The following is a 17,523-nucleotide window of genomic DNA, read 5'->3' as shown; positions in this document are numbered from 1 at the left end:
TATGTATATTATAAAAAACGATTAAATGTTGCCATTTTCCCTCTTGTCATTGAGCCTAATAATAAGCTGACATTTCCTGTTCTGTAGAGAAAACTTCTCAGCATTTTCCTCTTTAGGCTATGTTCACACAGCATAAATTCTGCTATGCCTCTCAAATTCTGTCCTGTAAAGCTAGCTGCGGAATTTTAGAGCAATTTCTGTGTACTCATAATTCTGCCTAAATTCAAAGACTCATTGTGCTCAATGGGATTTCGCCCAAAATTCTGCAAAATTTTAAGTGGTTATCCAGGAATCGAAAAACAGAGCTTATTTCTTTAAAAAATTCTACAGTGGAATCCCCATTCAATTCAATGTACAGTACATTTTTTTTTTTTGATTTTCTGAGCAAAATTTTTCAGCTAAATTTCACCATGTGAACATAATGTAGGCATACAGACAGGATTAGAGTGAAATAGACATCAGTGTATAGACAAGACGGGATCAGGCCATTCATAATAAGTGATGGTCACAGCTCCCCTCTTCCACCAACCTGCACAATGACCTATGCACACAGGTCACAGATCTTGTCAGGCCCGGACATACTGTCTCCTAGGGGCCATCAGGCTACTGTAAAGCATACCTTGAAATGCTGTTAACAGTGGAGAAGAAATTCAGGCAATATGGCTGCCCCCTTAATCATTTAGAATTGTATTTTATTTTTAAGGAAAGAACATTTTTCAGTATCTATATCAGTTAATATAAATTTTGGAGATATACTGACAAAAAAGCCAAAAAAGTGATCACTCCTGCCCATAACACAATGAAGGACACCTTCTCATGTACATGTCTAAGAGGTCAACCAAGTGCAGGCAGTGAGAGACATCAGTGGTAACCATAAATCTAAATGTGAGACACTTACCTAGATAGGGGATTGATGGGACCATCTTCAAACTACGAATGTACTCTCTTGTGCGCTTGTAGTTGTCCTCCTTCGAAAGCAGGTAATCCAGTTTATCAAACGTGGTCTTGTCCTTGCGATTCAGCAGCTGAGAGAAAACAAGTATAAAAGCAATTGAAACTTTATCAAAGTAAGTAAAAAGGCTTTTAACCTGGAGTAGAGGACTGTAAAAGTCTATGGTTTTGATAAGTGTTTTCCATCCATTTTCTGATGGCACATTCCCTTTAACCCCTTAAGGACGCAGGACGTAAATGTACGTCCTGGTGAGGTGGTACTTAACGCACCAGGACGTACATTTACGTCCTAAGCATAACCGCGGGCATCGGAGCGATGCCCGTGTCATGCACGGCTGATCCCGGCTGCTGATCGCAGCCAGGGACCCGCCGGCAATGGCCGACGCCCGCGATCTCGCGGGCGTCCGCCATTAACCCCTCAGGTGCCGGGATCAATACAGATCCCGGCATCTGCGGGAGTTCGCGATTTAAATGAACGATCGTATCGCCCGCAGCGCTGCTGCGGGGATCCGATCATTCATAACGCCGCACGGAGGTCCCCTCTCCTTCCTCCGTGCGGCTCCCGGCGTCTCCTGCTCTGGTCTGTGATCGAGCAGACCAGAGCAGGAGATGACCGATAATACTGATCTGTTCTATGTCCTATACATAGAACAGATCAGTATTAGCAATCATGGTATTGCTATGAATAGTCCCCTATGGGGGCTATTCAAGTGTAAAAAAAAATGTAAAAAAATGTAAAAGTTAAAGTTAAAAAAAAGTGAAAAATCCCCTCCCCCAATAAAAAAGTAAAACGTCCGTTTTTTCCTATTTTACCCCCAAAAAGCGTAAAAAACATTTTTTATAGACATATTTGGTATCGCCGCGTGCGTAAATGTCCGAACTATTAAAATAAAATGTTAATGATCCCGTACGGTGAACGGCGTGAACAAAAAAAAATAAAAAAAAGTCCAAAATTCCTACTTTTTTAATACATTTTATTAAAAAAAAAATTATAAAAAGTGTATTAAAAGTTTTTTATATGCAAATGTGGTATCAAAAAAAAGTACAGATCATGGCGCAAAAAATGAGCCCCCATACCGCCACTTATACGGAAAAATAAAAAAGTTAGAGGTCATCAAAATAAAGGGATTATAAACGTACTAATTTGGTTAAAAAGTTTGTGATTTTTTTTTAAGCGCAACAATAATATAAAAGTATATAATAATGGGTATCATTTTAATCGTATTGACCCTAAGAATAAAGAACATGCGTCATTTTTACCATAAATTGTACGGCGTGAAAACAAAACCTTCCAAAATTATCAAAATTGCGTTTTTCGTTTTAATTTCCCCACAAAAATAGTGTTTTTTGGTTGCGCCATACATTTTATGATATAATGAATGATGTCATTACAAAGGACAACTGGTCACGCAAAAAATAAGCCCTCATACTAGTCTGTGGATGAAAATATAAAAGAGTTATGATTTTTAGAAGGCGAGGAGGAAAAAATGAAAACGTAAAAATTTAATTGTCTGAGTCCTTAAGGCCAAAATGGGCTGAGTCCTTAAGGGGTTAAAGGTAATTCTGCTTACTCCTGACTGTACCTGTTCATGGCTATAAAAGTCATAGTCCAGTGTTTTCCAAACAGTGTATCTCCAGCTGTTACAAAAGTACAACTTCCAGCACACCCGGACAGCCAAAGACTGTCCCAGCATGCTGGGAGTTGTAGTTTTGCAACAAGTGGAGACATATTGTTTGGGAAACACTGGACTGTGACTTTTATAGCCATGAACAGGTACAGTCAGGAGTAAGCAGAATTACCTTTAAAGGGAATGTGCCATCAGAAAATGACCTAATGTCTAAATCAAGTTATTATGTTAAACATATTTGTTAAGAATTTTTGGTGATATTTTTTCTAATTTTCCATTTTACTAATATTATCTATATTATAAAATAATTCTGAAATCTTGCAGTTTTTAGTTTGTCCACTAGGCCTAAAACTAAGACAAGACTTCCTGTTCGGTCTAAGAAGATAATGGGGGGAGACTGTTAGAAAGTGATCTGGACAGCATTACGTTAAAGAATTCACCAGAAGATATAGAAGACAATGGGTGAAGCTCACAGCTCAGCCTTCCACTTCTTTTGAAATAACCTATGCAGAGGTAACAGAGCATTTCTAAATTAAAAGGGGTTATCCATGGATAGAACACACAGCAAATTTCTTCCAAAAACAGCACCTCTCTCTTCAGATTGTGTGTGGTATTGCAGTTCAGTTACATAAAAGTGAATGGAGCCATATTGTAATCCCACACAAAACCTGGGGACTTGCTGTTTTTGAAAAAAAATTTACTCTGTTTTCCTATTTTTGGATAAGTGGGAAGCCTATCAGGCTGAATTTGTGCGAGGGGGCGGGAATCCCTATACCCCTCGCACCTCTAGGCGGAGCTGTGTTAGGGGAGGGAGTATAAAATGTCCCTGCATCATGCAGGCGGGGCATACGTGACGTTTGAGGAACCCTCCCAACCCTCCCTTCTTCTTATCAACTCATCATAGGGCATGCCCTCTTCAGACGTGCCCTCATACGCGGTTATGGGCACAATTCAAGTTAGTCATTCTCATTGGTATAGGTTTAGGTCTGTCTGTAAGGTGCAATCTCTTGGTAAGTCAATATGTGTTTATGTATAAATCGGTAGTCAACTCTTGCAACCACGTGCACGGATGAAAGCCCTGAGCACAACTCCTTTAAAGCAACTCAGGCAAGATGGCTGCCTCCATAATAATGTACAAAAACTAAATAAAAAACAATTACAATCAGAAAATAGATACGGATAAAAATTAAAATGTTTCAGTATTTGGCTCTAGTGTAAAATAAAATCTATTTATTCACTTTAAAGGGGACTCTGGTTCATGAGTATTTATCCCCTATCCACAGAATCTTGTAGGTAGGGAATAAGTGTATGATGGCGGGGGGTCTCAGTGGTAAGACTCCCTGTGATTAGATATTTATCCCTTATTCTGTGGATAGGGGATAAGTACTCATGGACAAGAGTTCCCTTTTAAGTGAGTTTCTGGTGTCTATCAGACCACATCTACGCAGGGTTTTTACACTTAAGAATCTGCTTGAAAACCTTTTAGATTTTGAATCTTATTGTTTTCAATGGGAAACTAAAGCATAGTTCACACAGCTTGTATTTTTCCAACATAGATTTGACATGTTGGGATGTGAGTATTCCACACTGGGTAGCCTGGAAGTGGATTAGCAACAATGAAAGGGGCAATAACCAACATTAAAAATCTCCGCCAAACCCTGCAGCATGTTGTGTGAACATACTTTTACAATATTATGCATCATCTTGCCAGACAATAAGATCGTTCAGGATTAATAGAGTTCAGGGTTATTTTTTACTGACTCTGAGTCATTGAGTTTTTCAAGCTATTGGGTGGCAGAGCGAAATAACTTTATTGTATTTACACAACTTCTATAGTAACAAACTTAAGTAAAATTATATTTTCTTTTCTACTCACGTAAAAGGTTTTACTGACAGGAATGACATATTCTCAACAATGTATACAGCTATTAGCTACATTCACAAAGGCAGCGGATTTGTGAAGCTGTCAGAGACTTGGCTAATCCTTCAACCCTGGTTTAAGCAAATACCCATCAAATGGCTCTGACATAAAGAGACGACTGCAGATGAGGCAGATTCTGCCACCTTCATTAATCCCTCATTTATCCAGCAGTATCTGTCCAAACAAGTCAGAGTCTCACTTGCCTGGAATGTTTCTTAGCGAAAAGTTCTTAATAGTCAGACATGAGGTTTGTCTAGGACACAAATATCTCACTGAGGGGGTGAGAATGAGTTTTCCAAAGTTGATTGGCAACTATTATACATGGTCTACATACAAAACAAGTGTTAAATGGGCACTGCCAAGAAAAAAACCTTTAACACTTTGTAAAAACATCTTATCCGAGAAGTTGTCTGATCGCGGAGGTCTCACCACTGGGGACCCCTGCGATCACCGGGCCAGCAGTGGCAGCGTCCAGAACACGGAAGCTTGGAGCTTCCATGTTTGCGATGTCACTCCCCTTCCGTTCATGTCTATGGGAGGGGGTGTGGCACCTGTAGGGGGTCTGGCAGAGAGGAGTTCGCTCCGTGCACGGATGACTGGGGTGCTGCATGGAGACAACAGGGGTCCCATGATCAGACATCTTATCCCCTATCCAATATTGTAAGGTGCTGCGGAATATGTTGGCACTATATAAATAAAATTATTAATCTTATTATTATTAATAGGGGATAAGATATTTTTTCAGCGGAGTACCACTTTAAACATTTTAATTGGTCAGGGTGCAAGTGTTCAGACCCTGACCAATCACTAAAACGAGTTGGGAAAAGAGTTAGACCATGTTCACACGATGGAATTTCCGTAAAAGAATAGATATGTCGCATTTCCGGGTGGCCCTATCACTGGCATGTTCTGTCGGCACTCTGCTGTCTGTGAAATGTCCGCATGGAAATTTTCATAATACTAATAAATACGAATATTAACATAATACTAGACCAGTGGTCTAAAACTGTGACTCACCAGATGTTGCAAAACTTGGTTTTGCAACATCAGGAGGGCCACAGTTTGAGACCACTGTACTAGACACAACCTTCAAGGATATTCATTTCATTACACATCTACAGGTAACCTTGGATTTTTTTAATTGGCTTATTTGCAGACCCCACTGAAACCCCCAGAAGTCCCAGCATCAGGCACTGTAGGAGAACAAGTTGTTCTTGCAGAGCTTTTATTACACGTTAAGGAACACGTGCCGGAGAATCCGAAGTGGAAAGTACTTTTTCTGATGTTTGTATCACTCCATAAGAGTTTTTGGCTCAGCTGCTCCGTTTCAGGCTTAGGAAATGTGTTCACATGCTTAAAACAATTCTTAGAAATGAACAGAACTTGACAAGATTCATAAAGATCTAATATCGCAACAGCCTGGACGGCTCAGGGGAAACCTGACAGCTGCTCATTCCTATATGGCAAATGGGAATTTAGCACTGGAAGGACAAAGAAATTATATTGTGTTATTACCAGTTCTAGAATCAATTCTCCACAATAGAATATCTATCGAAGGAAAATATGATAATTTTTTATAGATGTAAAGTATGGACAAAATAAAAGAAAGCTTATTTTATATTTTAGAATTTTTTTTTGCAATGTTTACAGTCCTCTAGGGGACTTTTATAAGAAATCAATGCTATGCGGATCAATGCTATGCGATTGCACAGACTGGCACAGCACTGGCAGATAGTAAGATCTGCTATTAGACAAGTGTATATCAGGCAGGGCTTGGATGCATTTACAGCGAGAGCAAAAGTTAGCAAAAGAAGGAGTCAAACACCTACTAGAGGACTGACACAAAGCTGACAGATAAAGGAATCCTATGCTATTAGCCCAGAACAAAAGCTCGGTATTGGAAGAAATCCTTTGCTTCTTGGTGATCATGCAAATCATCAAGAAGTGAAGGGTCATACACAAGAAGACACAGTACTTTATGGCTGGCATAAAATTATGCAGTGAGGAAATTTTTCTACTTCGATTCAGATAGCACGAAAGTGACAAACCATGCATGTTTTTAGAGTAGCATGTAACTACTGTCAGTACACAAACTTCTCTGCTTTGAAAATGGCACAGTTATTTTGGAGTGGCATTATGCCTAGTAAGAATATTGGCTGTAACCCCTAAAACTATCAGTATGTGAGGTCAAGAGATTGTCATATGTTTATCTCATACATAACGTATATAAAACTCCCCTTTGGTCATAAATTGCTAAAAAAAAAATGCAATTTTATTACGGTATTTAAACATGGCCTCAGATTACACAACATGGAGTAAGAAATGATTCCAATCACCCAGGGAATGGTACAGAGGAGGCTTTACTGCTGCATGATGGGGGATTTGTACAAGTGAAAATTCTTACTAGAATAGGGTCTTGACATTATTCATGAATTGTATAATGTAAATATTAAGGTCTCCATACTGAACATTTGAGGGGTGGTGATTCTGGATGACTTTGGCCTACCGGGAACCCAAAGGTTTCTATACCAAGCCTGCAAGTCAAATGTGGCTCGATGGATTCAGACCAATCCACCTATAAGTGAATTCATTGCTAGAACGAACATTTCATCTGACTTGAAAGATGAGTTTACTTGATATAAAAATGTCTACACAAATACAAATCCATAAGAGGACGATGGACACACATTACTTAATATATACTAAACTTTTTCTCTATTCATTCCCATTGGTAGATCTGAACAATGTCTAATTGCTGTACTCGGCTATGTTCAGAAATCCTGCTTAAAGTTCTGGTGGTGTTACCATTGGGACCCTCAGCAATCATAAGTATGAAGCCCCAAGTGAATGGATCGCAAGTACACATGCTCAGCCACCGCTCTGGTGGCTGAGCATGAGTACTGTACTTGCGCTCCATTCATTTGGGGCTTCATACTTATGATTGCTAAAGGGTCCCAATGGTAACACCACCATCAATCAAATAGTCCTGTGGATAGGGGATAGCATTTATACTAGCCTAAATCGAAAGCAAGCCTTAGTGGGTGGGTGCGGCAGTACATAAATAGAAAGAGAAGTGTTGTTCATGACATGGCCGGAAATAAGAGACACGTATAGTCTGCCAGCGTCTCACATTATGCAATATTACCAAATAAGAGCATTCTGCAGGTCAAGGGTCAGGAACTTTAACATGATTCCGCTGGAGGCGGTGTTTACCGATCTGATCGGTCACCCATCCAGCTTATCATCTCTATCATGCATTTATAAGACACTCAGAGATCGCTCCATGCAAACTTTAGCCACGCATATTTTTGACCACTGGGGTACATTTTTAGGGGAGGAGGAAGTGACACAAACTTCTGCAGGGCTCGAGATAGGTGAGAGAGGCGGTAATGAGTGAAGACTGGAGAGAGATGCATTTTAAGATTTTGCATAAAGCGACATATGCCTTTCATTTTGCACACTGGGAGGTTCCCCCTCACTATTTGAGGGTTTGCCCTAAGTGTTAGTTAGATAAGGCTGACCTTATACACTGCTTGTGGCAATACATGGGAGTTACTTCTATGTGGGTTGCTATCAGGGATCTTATATATAGAGTGTGGCAAAGAGACATAGAATTGCAACCATTACACTATATTTTCCATTATATACCTGGCTCCTCATCCGATATGGCCCCTGTGGGCACGAAGGGCATTCATTTACTGCTGTTGTCAGGGGTAAAGTGTTTATTGCGTCATTGGCTCAAGGACACTGTACCATGCTTGACAGAGGTTACAGATTTACTGCTTAAAGTTCTGCACTGCGAATCCTTAGAGACGCTAAAAGACACTGAAAAGCATGCAAAGTCTTTCTTTATTAAATGACGTCCAGTAATTACACACATTATGCTAGATGGCGATAGACAACATTTAATGCACAAATATAGATGGACGACATGGTACACTTTGGAGGCTCTGAAGGGTTCACTTGGGCCTTTGGAGGTGCGGGACCCCCCTCGGGGTGACAACTGAGTACTTGATGCTGGTTCGCTACTTTGTGTCCCCTAATGGCCATCTTTTTGTGTATGGTTGTCCTGTATTGTCAGTCCGTCTCGTGTCTAGTTTTTGTATTTGTTCTCAGATGTGGTCTAATTATATAAAAGTGCGCACTGGTTAGAGGTTGTTTTTGGTTCCTTTTGGGGTTGTTTGGGAAAGGTGTGCGGGGCTATACTTGGGGGTATTTATTAATTTTTTGTTGCAATAGAAGCTCTGATATATAACTGCATGTGAAGCCCCGAAGCTCATGACACTATATGTGAATATCTGTTGGATAATTGCATATGTTATATAATGCAAGTGTACTTTTTTTGTCACTGTATTAACTTATGACATGTCGTGCAAGGCACTGTATTGTCATTCGCATTTGTGTAGGTTTTTGGAAATCTAATAAAAATTGTTATTTAAAAAAAAAAAAAAAAGAAAGAGAAGTGTTGGGGAGTCTGTTACATATATGAACACCGCTAAAAATAGGGATGATCTCCCTCTGAAATTACTGGGAACCTATTTGTGATGTTAAACATGCTGACATTAATCTCTGATGGCCATTGTTACTTGAAACTGGTCACTATAACATAGGTATAAATCTACTGGTTAAGCAATGTATCTAGTTTGATATCCATGTTTAACTGTATTATGGAGCAAAAAAACTAAATAAAATTAAAATTAGGCAAGAATCATTCATCTAAATACTAGGGTTACAACTGAGAGCAACCTCCATGTTTCTTTGTGAACACAGTTTTGCAATGGCTGCCGGTTGTCTGATTTAACTTTTCCATAGGAATACCATAAAATATGTAAATCCCAAGATTTAGCCACTCTAACTGTAAACTATGAATGCAAAAAAAAATAATAATAATAATTCTGTGACACTCGACTGTTATGGTGACTGCACATCTACCCTACAGCACTCAGGATCTGTAACAGCCAAGGAAATAAATTACTTTATTGGCTTCCAATACTTCTATTGTTTATAATATGTTCTGTGCTCATGATATATACCGTATTTTTCTCCCTATAGGACGCACCAGCGTATAAGAAGTACCCAATTTATAGGTGCAAAATCTAAAAAAATAAAGATTTTGAACCCAATAGTGGTCTTCAACCTGCAGACCTCCAGATGTTGCAAAACTACAACTCCAAGCATGCCCGGACAGCCGTTGGCTGTCCGGGCATGCTGGGAGTTGTAGTTTTGCAACATCTGGAGGTCCGCAGATTGAAGACCACTGTATAGAAGGTAATATTCACGTGTCCCCGCCGCTCCGGACGCGTCACCGCTGCCCTGGATGTTGCTCTATCGCTGTCGCCGTGTCCCCGTCACTCCGGAACGTCTCTGCTGCCAACCGGGTATCCTCGCTCTCTGTCGCCATCATCACGTCATTACGCACGCCGACGCACGTACGCGACAACGTGATGACGAGGAAGGAGAGCGTCGGCCATACAGGGGATCCCTAAACGGAGAAGACACCGAGGAGGCAGATAAGGTCCCTCCCGGTGTCCTGTAAGCACTAACCCGGCTATTCAGTCGGGCTGTTCGGGACCGCGGTGAAATCACTTTCCCTTCAGACGCGGCGGTCAGCTTGGGTGATGTCCTGTATTAGCCGCGGATCCCAGCCGTTGATGGCCGCAGGGACTGCCGCGATAGGGGTGTATTCGCCGTATAAGACGCACCGACTTTTCCCCCCCAGTTTTGGGGAAGAAAAAGTGCGTCTTATACAGCGAAAAATACAGTAAGTTATGATATATAGTACTAGGCAGACATAACTCTGGAGCATCCTGTAGGGAAAACGCAGCTCAGCAGTAGGATACCAGGGTGGTTTAAAGTCCTGGTCACAGAGCTGACAGCCGTGCCTGTAACACTATCACAAAAAAACAAAAAAGGTAAGGAGTGTTTCTTGTCGCATTGTTTATAATAGTGTATAGGAATAAATTACACAGAAGTCAAGAATTGTGGTAAAAACATGCCACAACCTAAACTCAGAGACACTGCTAGGGCCTGTGCTGGACTCAATAAGCTTCAGATTTCACACAGGGGTTCATATAGAATAAAACCACGATTCAGGAGAAGCAGCAAAATGAAAACATTTCACAATGTAATGCAGTAAGTGACCTCCTATTGGGGTGACCACCATCTACAAAACACACAGCATTGGTAATGTACTAAAGGGAGCACAGACTGTTTTATTCTGCTAAAAAAAAAACAACACATTGGTGCTTAGATGGTTTTTAGGAAACTGGAACATCTGGGGAAAAAAGCAAGGCAATACATTTTTTTTGATAGACTCTTAATGTAAGTGATGTAGGCAAGTCTTGGAGAAACCCCTGTGTGGTCAGATGAGACAGGTGCTACCCCCTTGAGAACATCCACAACATACATATGGTCGATGTCCACTAAGTAGGCATGAAGCGGGCTCAGGAGCTGTTACGTGCAAAACTTTTTATATAAATAAAGGGGTTGTTTTATGAAGACAAACATTCCTCCAGGGGTATATGGACATCACAGAAGGGTCCCCCATGCAGGACTCGCTCCATGAATACAAGACCCCCACCCACTGACACCAGATCATTGCAATGCATAAACAGCCATTCATTTTTTGGATGGTGCACTGGATTCTGAAGATGCTGGGAGCAGGTCCATAGTGTCCAGCAGTTGCATTTTACCTGATGATACAACTCCTTTTACCTACAGACCTTTACCTGGACTATACACAGGTGAGCAACTGCATATGTAATTTAAGAAAACTCATTAATAAAACAATTTTGTTACAGAACCCTGCGGAATGGGTAAATCTTAATATTTTATTAGTGCACGCTTAGATAATAGAGAGAAGTGGTACTCAGGAGGACCAGACACCTTTACTTATTATAAGTATAGCTTATTCATTTTAATAAGCATCATGTACATCTTAATTTCCCCTGTGGGAGTGCTGTTGGTAAACTGAACACTGACTGCTAGGTTCTCCTGTTTTTACCTGGAGGAAGACAATACGGGTCCACTGTAAACAGGCCTGGTGCAAGGATTTTTGCCACCCTAGGCGAAAGCTAATTCTGGTGCCTCCTTGACCCCGCCTATTGGCTCCTCCCAATGTATGGAGGCGCGCACAATTAAATGTTTTTATTCTCTAAACTACAAATTTGCCTTCCTTGTGAATCTGGTGCATACGAAAACCTGGAAAAAAATTTTTGGGATGTTTCCAGTGCTAGACTCTTTACTCCACCCCAATGCTAAATTCCAAGTATTGAACTGATTAAACTAGCTCCTGCGATAGCTACATCTGAAATGGATCATGGATGCTTTTCCTAAGATGGATCATGTGCCGATGGACAGGTGATCTGGGTGCCAAGGCTCATGTGTTTCGTCAGTCAATGTGCCTGCTCTGAAGTGTTTCCATGCATCGTGCCATTAAAGGAGCCATTAAATCAGAGCAGCAGACTCTGCAATGTCCAGCAATGTCAAGGCAAATATGGTTAGAATTTCACTTTAATCTCATAAAATGAATTATGGAAGGAAATTTATCCATGGCAGGAGGCTCTCGCTCTGATGTTATGGTCTGAATATCCCCGCTCCATACCATGCATCATTTAGGTTTAGCTCTGGTAGCCTGCATAAATATTGCCAGCACAGGAAACTGGACTAGTTCACAAAACAAGAGCAGCTTACTGACCTCCCCCATTCACACACCCCATTCCCTATTCACCTCTTCGTCCAGGTGAATGGGGCTAGTAGAAATCACTGTGCTTGCCACTTAAAATTCTGCATTAAATCTGCCAGGGGAATATACCCCAAAACTTCAGATTTTTGTTGCTTTACTTACAGTATTATACATATCCCCTATGTGTTTCTGTAGCCTGTGAAGTGTATTGCTCTTAAATTGGTTTCAAGTGTAAAAAAGAACTTCAAGGTTTTTATTTGTTTTTTGCCCGTGTCATGCACAATCACCATCACTAGTTGTCCAGAGCACATTTCCCCCATCTCTTGTACAGACTTTGGACTCCTGCTGGCCTGGCAGAAGTCCAATATCAGGAAATGCTGAGGGGGGGAGAGGGGGGGGGGGGGTTGTGCAGCCTTAGCCAATCATAGCTCATTTCACACTGAACTACTCTGAACTGTGTGTAGCAGAGTGAGGGAGGAAGTTCTCCCCTGTATGGCTTCAGATGATGTCACGCCTGCTGGGGAACGCCCCCTTCCCAGTCTGTGAATCTGACTGAGACTGAGTAGAAAATACAGAGCATTATCAAGGTAGAAAACTAACATAATAAAAATAAAGGCAGGGGGTGGTTTATTATGATGGGGGCAGTGAACTGGGAGGATTATAACATGTAACAAGAACATGAGAGGTACTCTTTAAATGAAACAGGTGGATTCCCACAAAACCCAACCTAATGACCTAAGCCACAAATTAATTTAGTCTTCTAAAAGTCGTTCCACTTTCCAAGTATCCCAATTTCCAGGAGAAGTCTAGAATGAGTGTCTGAACTATGCACTGCTTTGTATGTATGAATAAATGGACAACTGCGTTCTCTAGTTAATAGGGTATATCCGGATACACTATATACTATATATTGATAGATTCTGTCAGCACAAGAATGTACTTGGGAGAGTGGAAGGTATAGCGTAACAGTGTCCCGAGACTGACAACTGCTCTACTACATCTGTAACATGGCAGATAATCATAGAAACTTCCTGCTAGTGAATGAAGAAAAAGGCCTGGGTTTCCTCGTGTCTATGTCCCATTATATGCATCTGCACTGAATGTAAATAAAATCTGCTGTGCCGTGAAAATATTTCCAAGAGGTCTACACTGCAAACTGCTGAACACTGAAAGGGGTACTCCGGTGGAATATATTTTTTTTTTTTTTAAATGAACTGATGCCAGAAAGTTAAACAGATTGGTAAATTACTTCTATTAAAAATTCTTAATCCTTCCAGTACTTATTAGCGGCTGTATGCTACAGAGGAAGTTCTTTTCTTTTTGGACTTCCTTTCTGTCTGACCACAGTGCTCTCTGCTGACACCTCTGTAAATTTTAGGAACTGTCCAGAGCAGCATATGTTTGCTATGGGGATTTTTTCCTACTCTTGACAGTTCCTGACATGGACAGAGGTGTCAGAACAGAGCACTGTGGTCAGGCAGAAAGGAAATCCAATAAGAAAAGAACTTCCTCTTGCAGGACAAAGATGGGCAGAGATAATGCAAGTGGGCATCTAAGAGCACTGTGAGTTTTTTCTTTCTTTTTTTTTTCTAGCGGGAAGTGTTCTCACATAACATCCATATTACATAGTCTCTACTAACCAAACACTAGTTATACAATATCTGGCAGTCATCTGTTTCACTATGAAGGCCACAGAGCATTAAGTACAGTCAGAGCTGTGCCAATAGGCTGTAAACCAAAATCATCCAAACAGAGTTACAACACGACTCATGTACGTATAAACCCAGGAATCCACTTTAGAAACACAGTCAGGGGAACAGCGTCAGGACATGCACAGCTTTTTATGGCTCCCGCAGCTAGATAAATCTGGTACTCATTTAGAATTATAACCATAGATAAAAGAAAAAGTTATGATCAAATAGATTTTCCTTGTTATAGAAATGCAGATTACGTGACTTGTTATACTAAGTGCACAGATAAGTGTTCTCCTCATTGATAAGAGGTTGGACTCCTCTTTGATCTTTGGTTAAACTTGATGGTTATGTGTCTTTTTTTTCAACCGTGCTACCTATGTAGTTATAAGAAACATTTGCATGTTGTGGGTGGAAGAAGGATGTGGAGAATGTTTATCCGGTACTAGAAGGGGTTACATAGAGAGTGTAAATAAAGTTAGATGAACTGAGCACAGGAAGTTCTTAAAATATGCAATACAGCAATTTAGTCCCCTGAGGACAGATACCCGGGGCTGTGTCTATAAGGACACTGATATTTCTATCCACTGATAACCGCTTCTTGACTCTGCATTATTCTACGTTCACAAGGACAGAATTTCCAAGCAGGAATATTCCACTCAGAAATTCTGCAAGTTTTTCCACAGTTAATGGGACTCAAAATCCAAGCGGAATCTGTATTTTGAAAGCACAGAAACTGCACTTGAATTCAGCTGGAATCCTGCAAAACTGCGATAAATCCACAGACAGATTTTCTGAGCGGAATTTGAGCAGAATAGCAGAATCCAGGAGAAAAGTTCAGCTTGTAAATTCTGCTATAGGAAGGTAACATTGTGGTGAATTGAATTTATACTGTCCCATTCACACAGAAAAATTTCTACTGCGTAAATTCCACATTCTAGTTTCCGCCAAAAGACTGAACATGTCAATTCTTTTTGAGAATTCCACAGCAGAGTCCCATCGGAATCAATGGGACTCTTAATTCTGTACGGAATCTGTGGGTTGAGCGCAAATAATTCAGCATAAATTCTGCACAAATTCTATGCGGAATGAGCAAAACTGAAAAAAAACAACAACTGTAGACAGAAGAATGGTATTGGAGCGGAAGCGCAAAAATTCTGCCATGTGAACATAGCTTAAGGGTACATTCCTACCTGGTGTATTTTGCTGCGTATTTGCTGCTGCATATTTTATTTCCCATTGAAGTCAATTGGTAGGAAAATACGCACCAAATACGCAGCAAAATACGCCAGGTGGGAACGTACCCTAAAAGTGTAAAATTTTATCTCAAATACTATTTTTTGCTGCTTTTTATTTAGATGGTGTATTCACATTAACACTATCCTGGGCATATTTGATGCTCAGGATTTGAAGTTGCAGATTTTAGGCTGCAGATTGCAATGTAAACTATTAGACTGAACACAGCATCAAATCTGCAGCTTCAAAGCCTGCACATCAAATATGGATACTGTACCTGTGAATACACCCTTAAGCCATGTTCACATGTCCCTAATTTCCGTGAATTCCGCATTGGAAGCAGAATACCATTGTATTCAATAGGATTCTGGTGCGCTGTGCACATGGCAGAATTTTCGGGTCCGAAGAAAGAATGAATCTGTCTATTCTTTCTGCGGAATCTGCATGGAATGCATTGCGGTCTATGAGACGCTGCATTCCCATGCGGTCCTAGCGCTGGCATGTAATTCCGGCACCCGCAGTCTGCAGAGATTTGCCTTGCGGACATTCCGTACGGGTGAATATAGCCTTCGTGTAGGGTCACATACAGCGCATTCGCAGCATATTTGAAGTTGCAAGAAATATGTTGAGAAATACACTGCGTTTGTGCAAGGAGCAGACACACAGGGTTTTCCCCGTCACAGCCTTGTGTGCAGTGAGGTTCAGTGTTGGGACACGCGTCATAGTTATGTTGGTGCGCTCAGCCTGCCTTCAAACCTTACTGCACACATAGGGCTGCCGCAGGAGGGCCCAGTGTATCTGCACTAGCGCATACGCAGTGTATTTACCACTGCCTGGCAGATTTTTCACAGCATCAAACATGCTTAGAATGCGCCGTGTGTGACCCTACCCTTCAATTTACTTTTTATACAATGATGAGGTTATACCACACACAGTGTTAACATCTGTATACCGAACGAGTAGGGCATACAGACGTGGAACACATTCACAATACTTATACCTTGTACTGGCACAGAAAACAGCATTGTGCAGATACTTGTTTCCCTTAAGATCATTGATACATTACTGTATCCTGTCTAATATTCATTCAAGTATGTTGGCACAAGTGCTGGTAACCTGAGATGGCAGAGTTTATGCCCAGACATTCTTTGTGTAGATGAGGCTCAGCGAGGGTTCTGTACCTCTCTCTATGAATGGTCAACACTTGTGCACCAGACGACACAGCTCCGCTGCTTTGGTTACTGTCCATAGCAGAAGTTAGCAAACTGATGTTATCTTCAAACAAGCTGTGAAGTTCAAAGCCGAGCGCAGCTCTGGAGGTGGCGTACTTGGAATTGCTAAGACTTCCATCGAGGTATTTCTTCAGGTGCCTCTTACATTACTCATGCCGTCCTTTGTTCCCTTGTTGGCTTGACATGGTCTTTAACAACATGTGCTTTAGCTATACTGCCCAGGAGTGTAATATTAGAGCTGTGTTTCCCAACCAGGGTGCCTCCAGCTGTTGCAAATCCACAACGCCCAGCATGCCTGGACAGCCAAAGGCTGTTCAGTCATGCTGGGAGCTATTGTTTTGCAACAGCTGGTGCCACCCTTATTGGGAAACACTGTACTAGAGTGACCACAAATGTATCTAGAGCAGATCTGTGTTGCACCTAAAGCTGCAATACCACATACAGCCCCTAGAAACAAGTGGCACTGTTTCAGGAAGACAGCAGCCATGATGAGGCAATGTTTGGGGAGATCCATCACAGAATTTATTAAGTTAGGCAGACCTGAGCGGACAAAAAAAAATGCTGCAAACAATACATGTTCATCACATCAGATCCTGCTAAATGGATACCTGAAGAACCCTGAAAATTATTGGGGTCTGTCTGTGTTTTCTGGCCCCCCGAATGGAGCCTCCAATGTAATCTAGGCCTTATCTAATTCCCTACAACCCCTTTAAATTGATGGCCAACCCTGAAGAAATTGGAAGGACTGGATGATAATTATTCAGCAATGGGCTAACAGTGCACCTACTCCATTAAATCCTAGGTATATCTAGTGCAGTGTTTCTCAAGCGTGGTCCTCAAGTCCCCCCAACAGGTCAGGTTTTCAGGATTTCCTTAGTCTTTCACAGGATATAATTGTGGTGATGCCTGATTCACTGACCATAATGATATAACCTGTGAAAGACTAAGGAAATCCTGAAATCATGACCTGTTGGGGGAACTTGAGGACCGCGCTTGAGAAACACTGATCTAGTTCATCCCATTAGATCATTTTAGGTCTAGTAGAAAAAAGCAGGATCTGCTGGCATCAACTTAAGTCCATGTTCATATGGCTGAAAATGTGCTGAATGGCGGCTGGAAAACTATGGGCAGACATTCCGCATATTTGCTTGACTTGACGGAACTAGGACTGCACAGATAT

General features: G+C 41.2%; 1 protein-coding gene across 7 annotated transcripts in view; it reads right to left on the bottom strand.

The window, feature by feature from the left end:
- The window catches only part of RALGPS1 (Ral GEF with PH domain and SH3 binding motif 1), a 409,196-nt gene that overhangs the window by 250,659 nt on the left and 141,014 nt on the right, over window positions 1-17,523 (bottom strand). For all 7 annotated transcript variants that reach the window (XM_056538115.1, XM_056538117.1, XM_056538118.1 and 4 more), the window contains exon 9: window positions 899-1,025. In XM_056538115.1, coding sequence (XP_056394090.1) covers window positions 899-1,025 — 127 coding nt within the window. The remainder of the gene's footprint in view (window positions 1-898; window positions 1,026-17,523) is intronic.

The sequence above is a fragment of the Hyla sarda genome, chromosome 9 (assembly GCF_029499605.1).
Source record: "Hyla sarda isolate aHylSar1 chromosome 9, aHylSar1.hap1, whole genome shotgun sequence".
Taxonomy (NCBI): domain Eukaryota; kingdom Metazoa; phylum Chordata; class Amphibia; order Anura; family Hylidae; genus Hyla; species Hyla sarda.
Note: the sequence above shows the minus strand (reverse complement) of the source record. Positions and strands in the feature narration are given on the sequence as shown.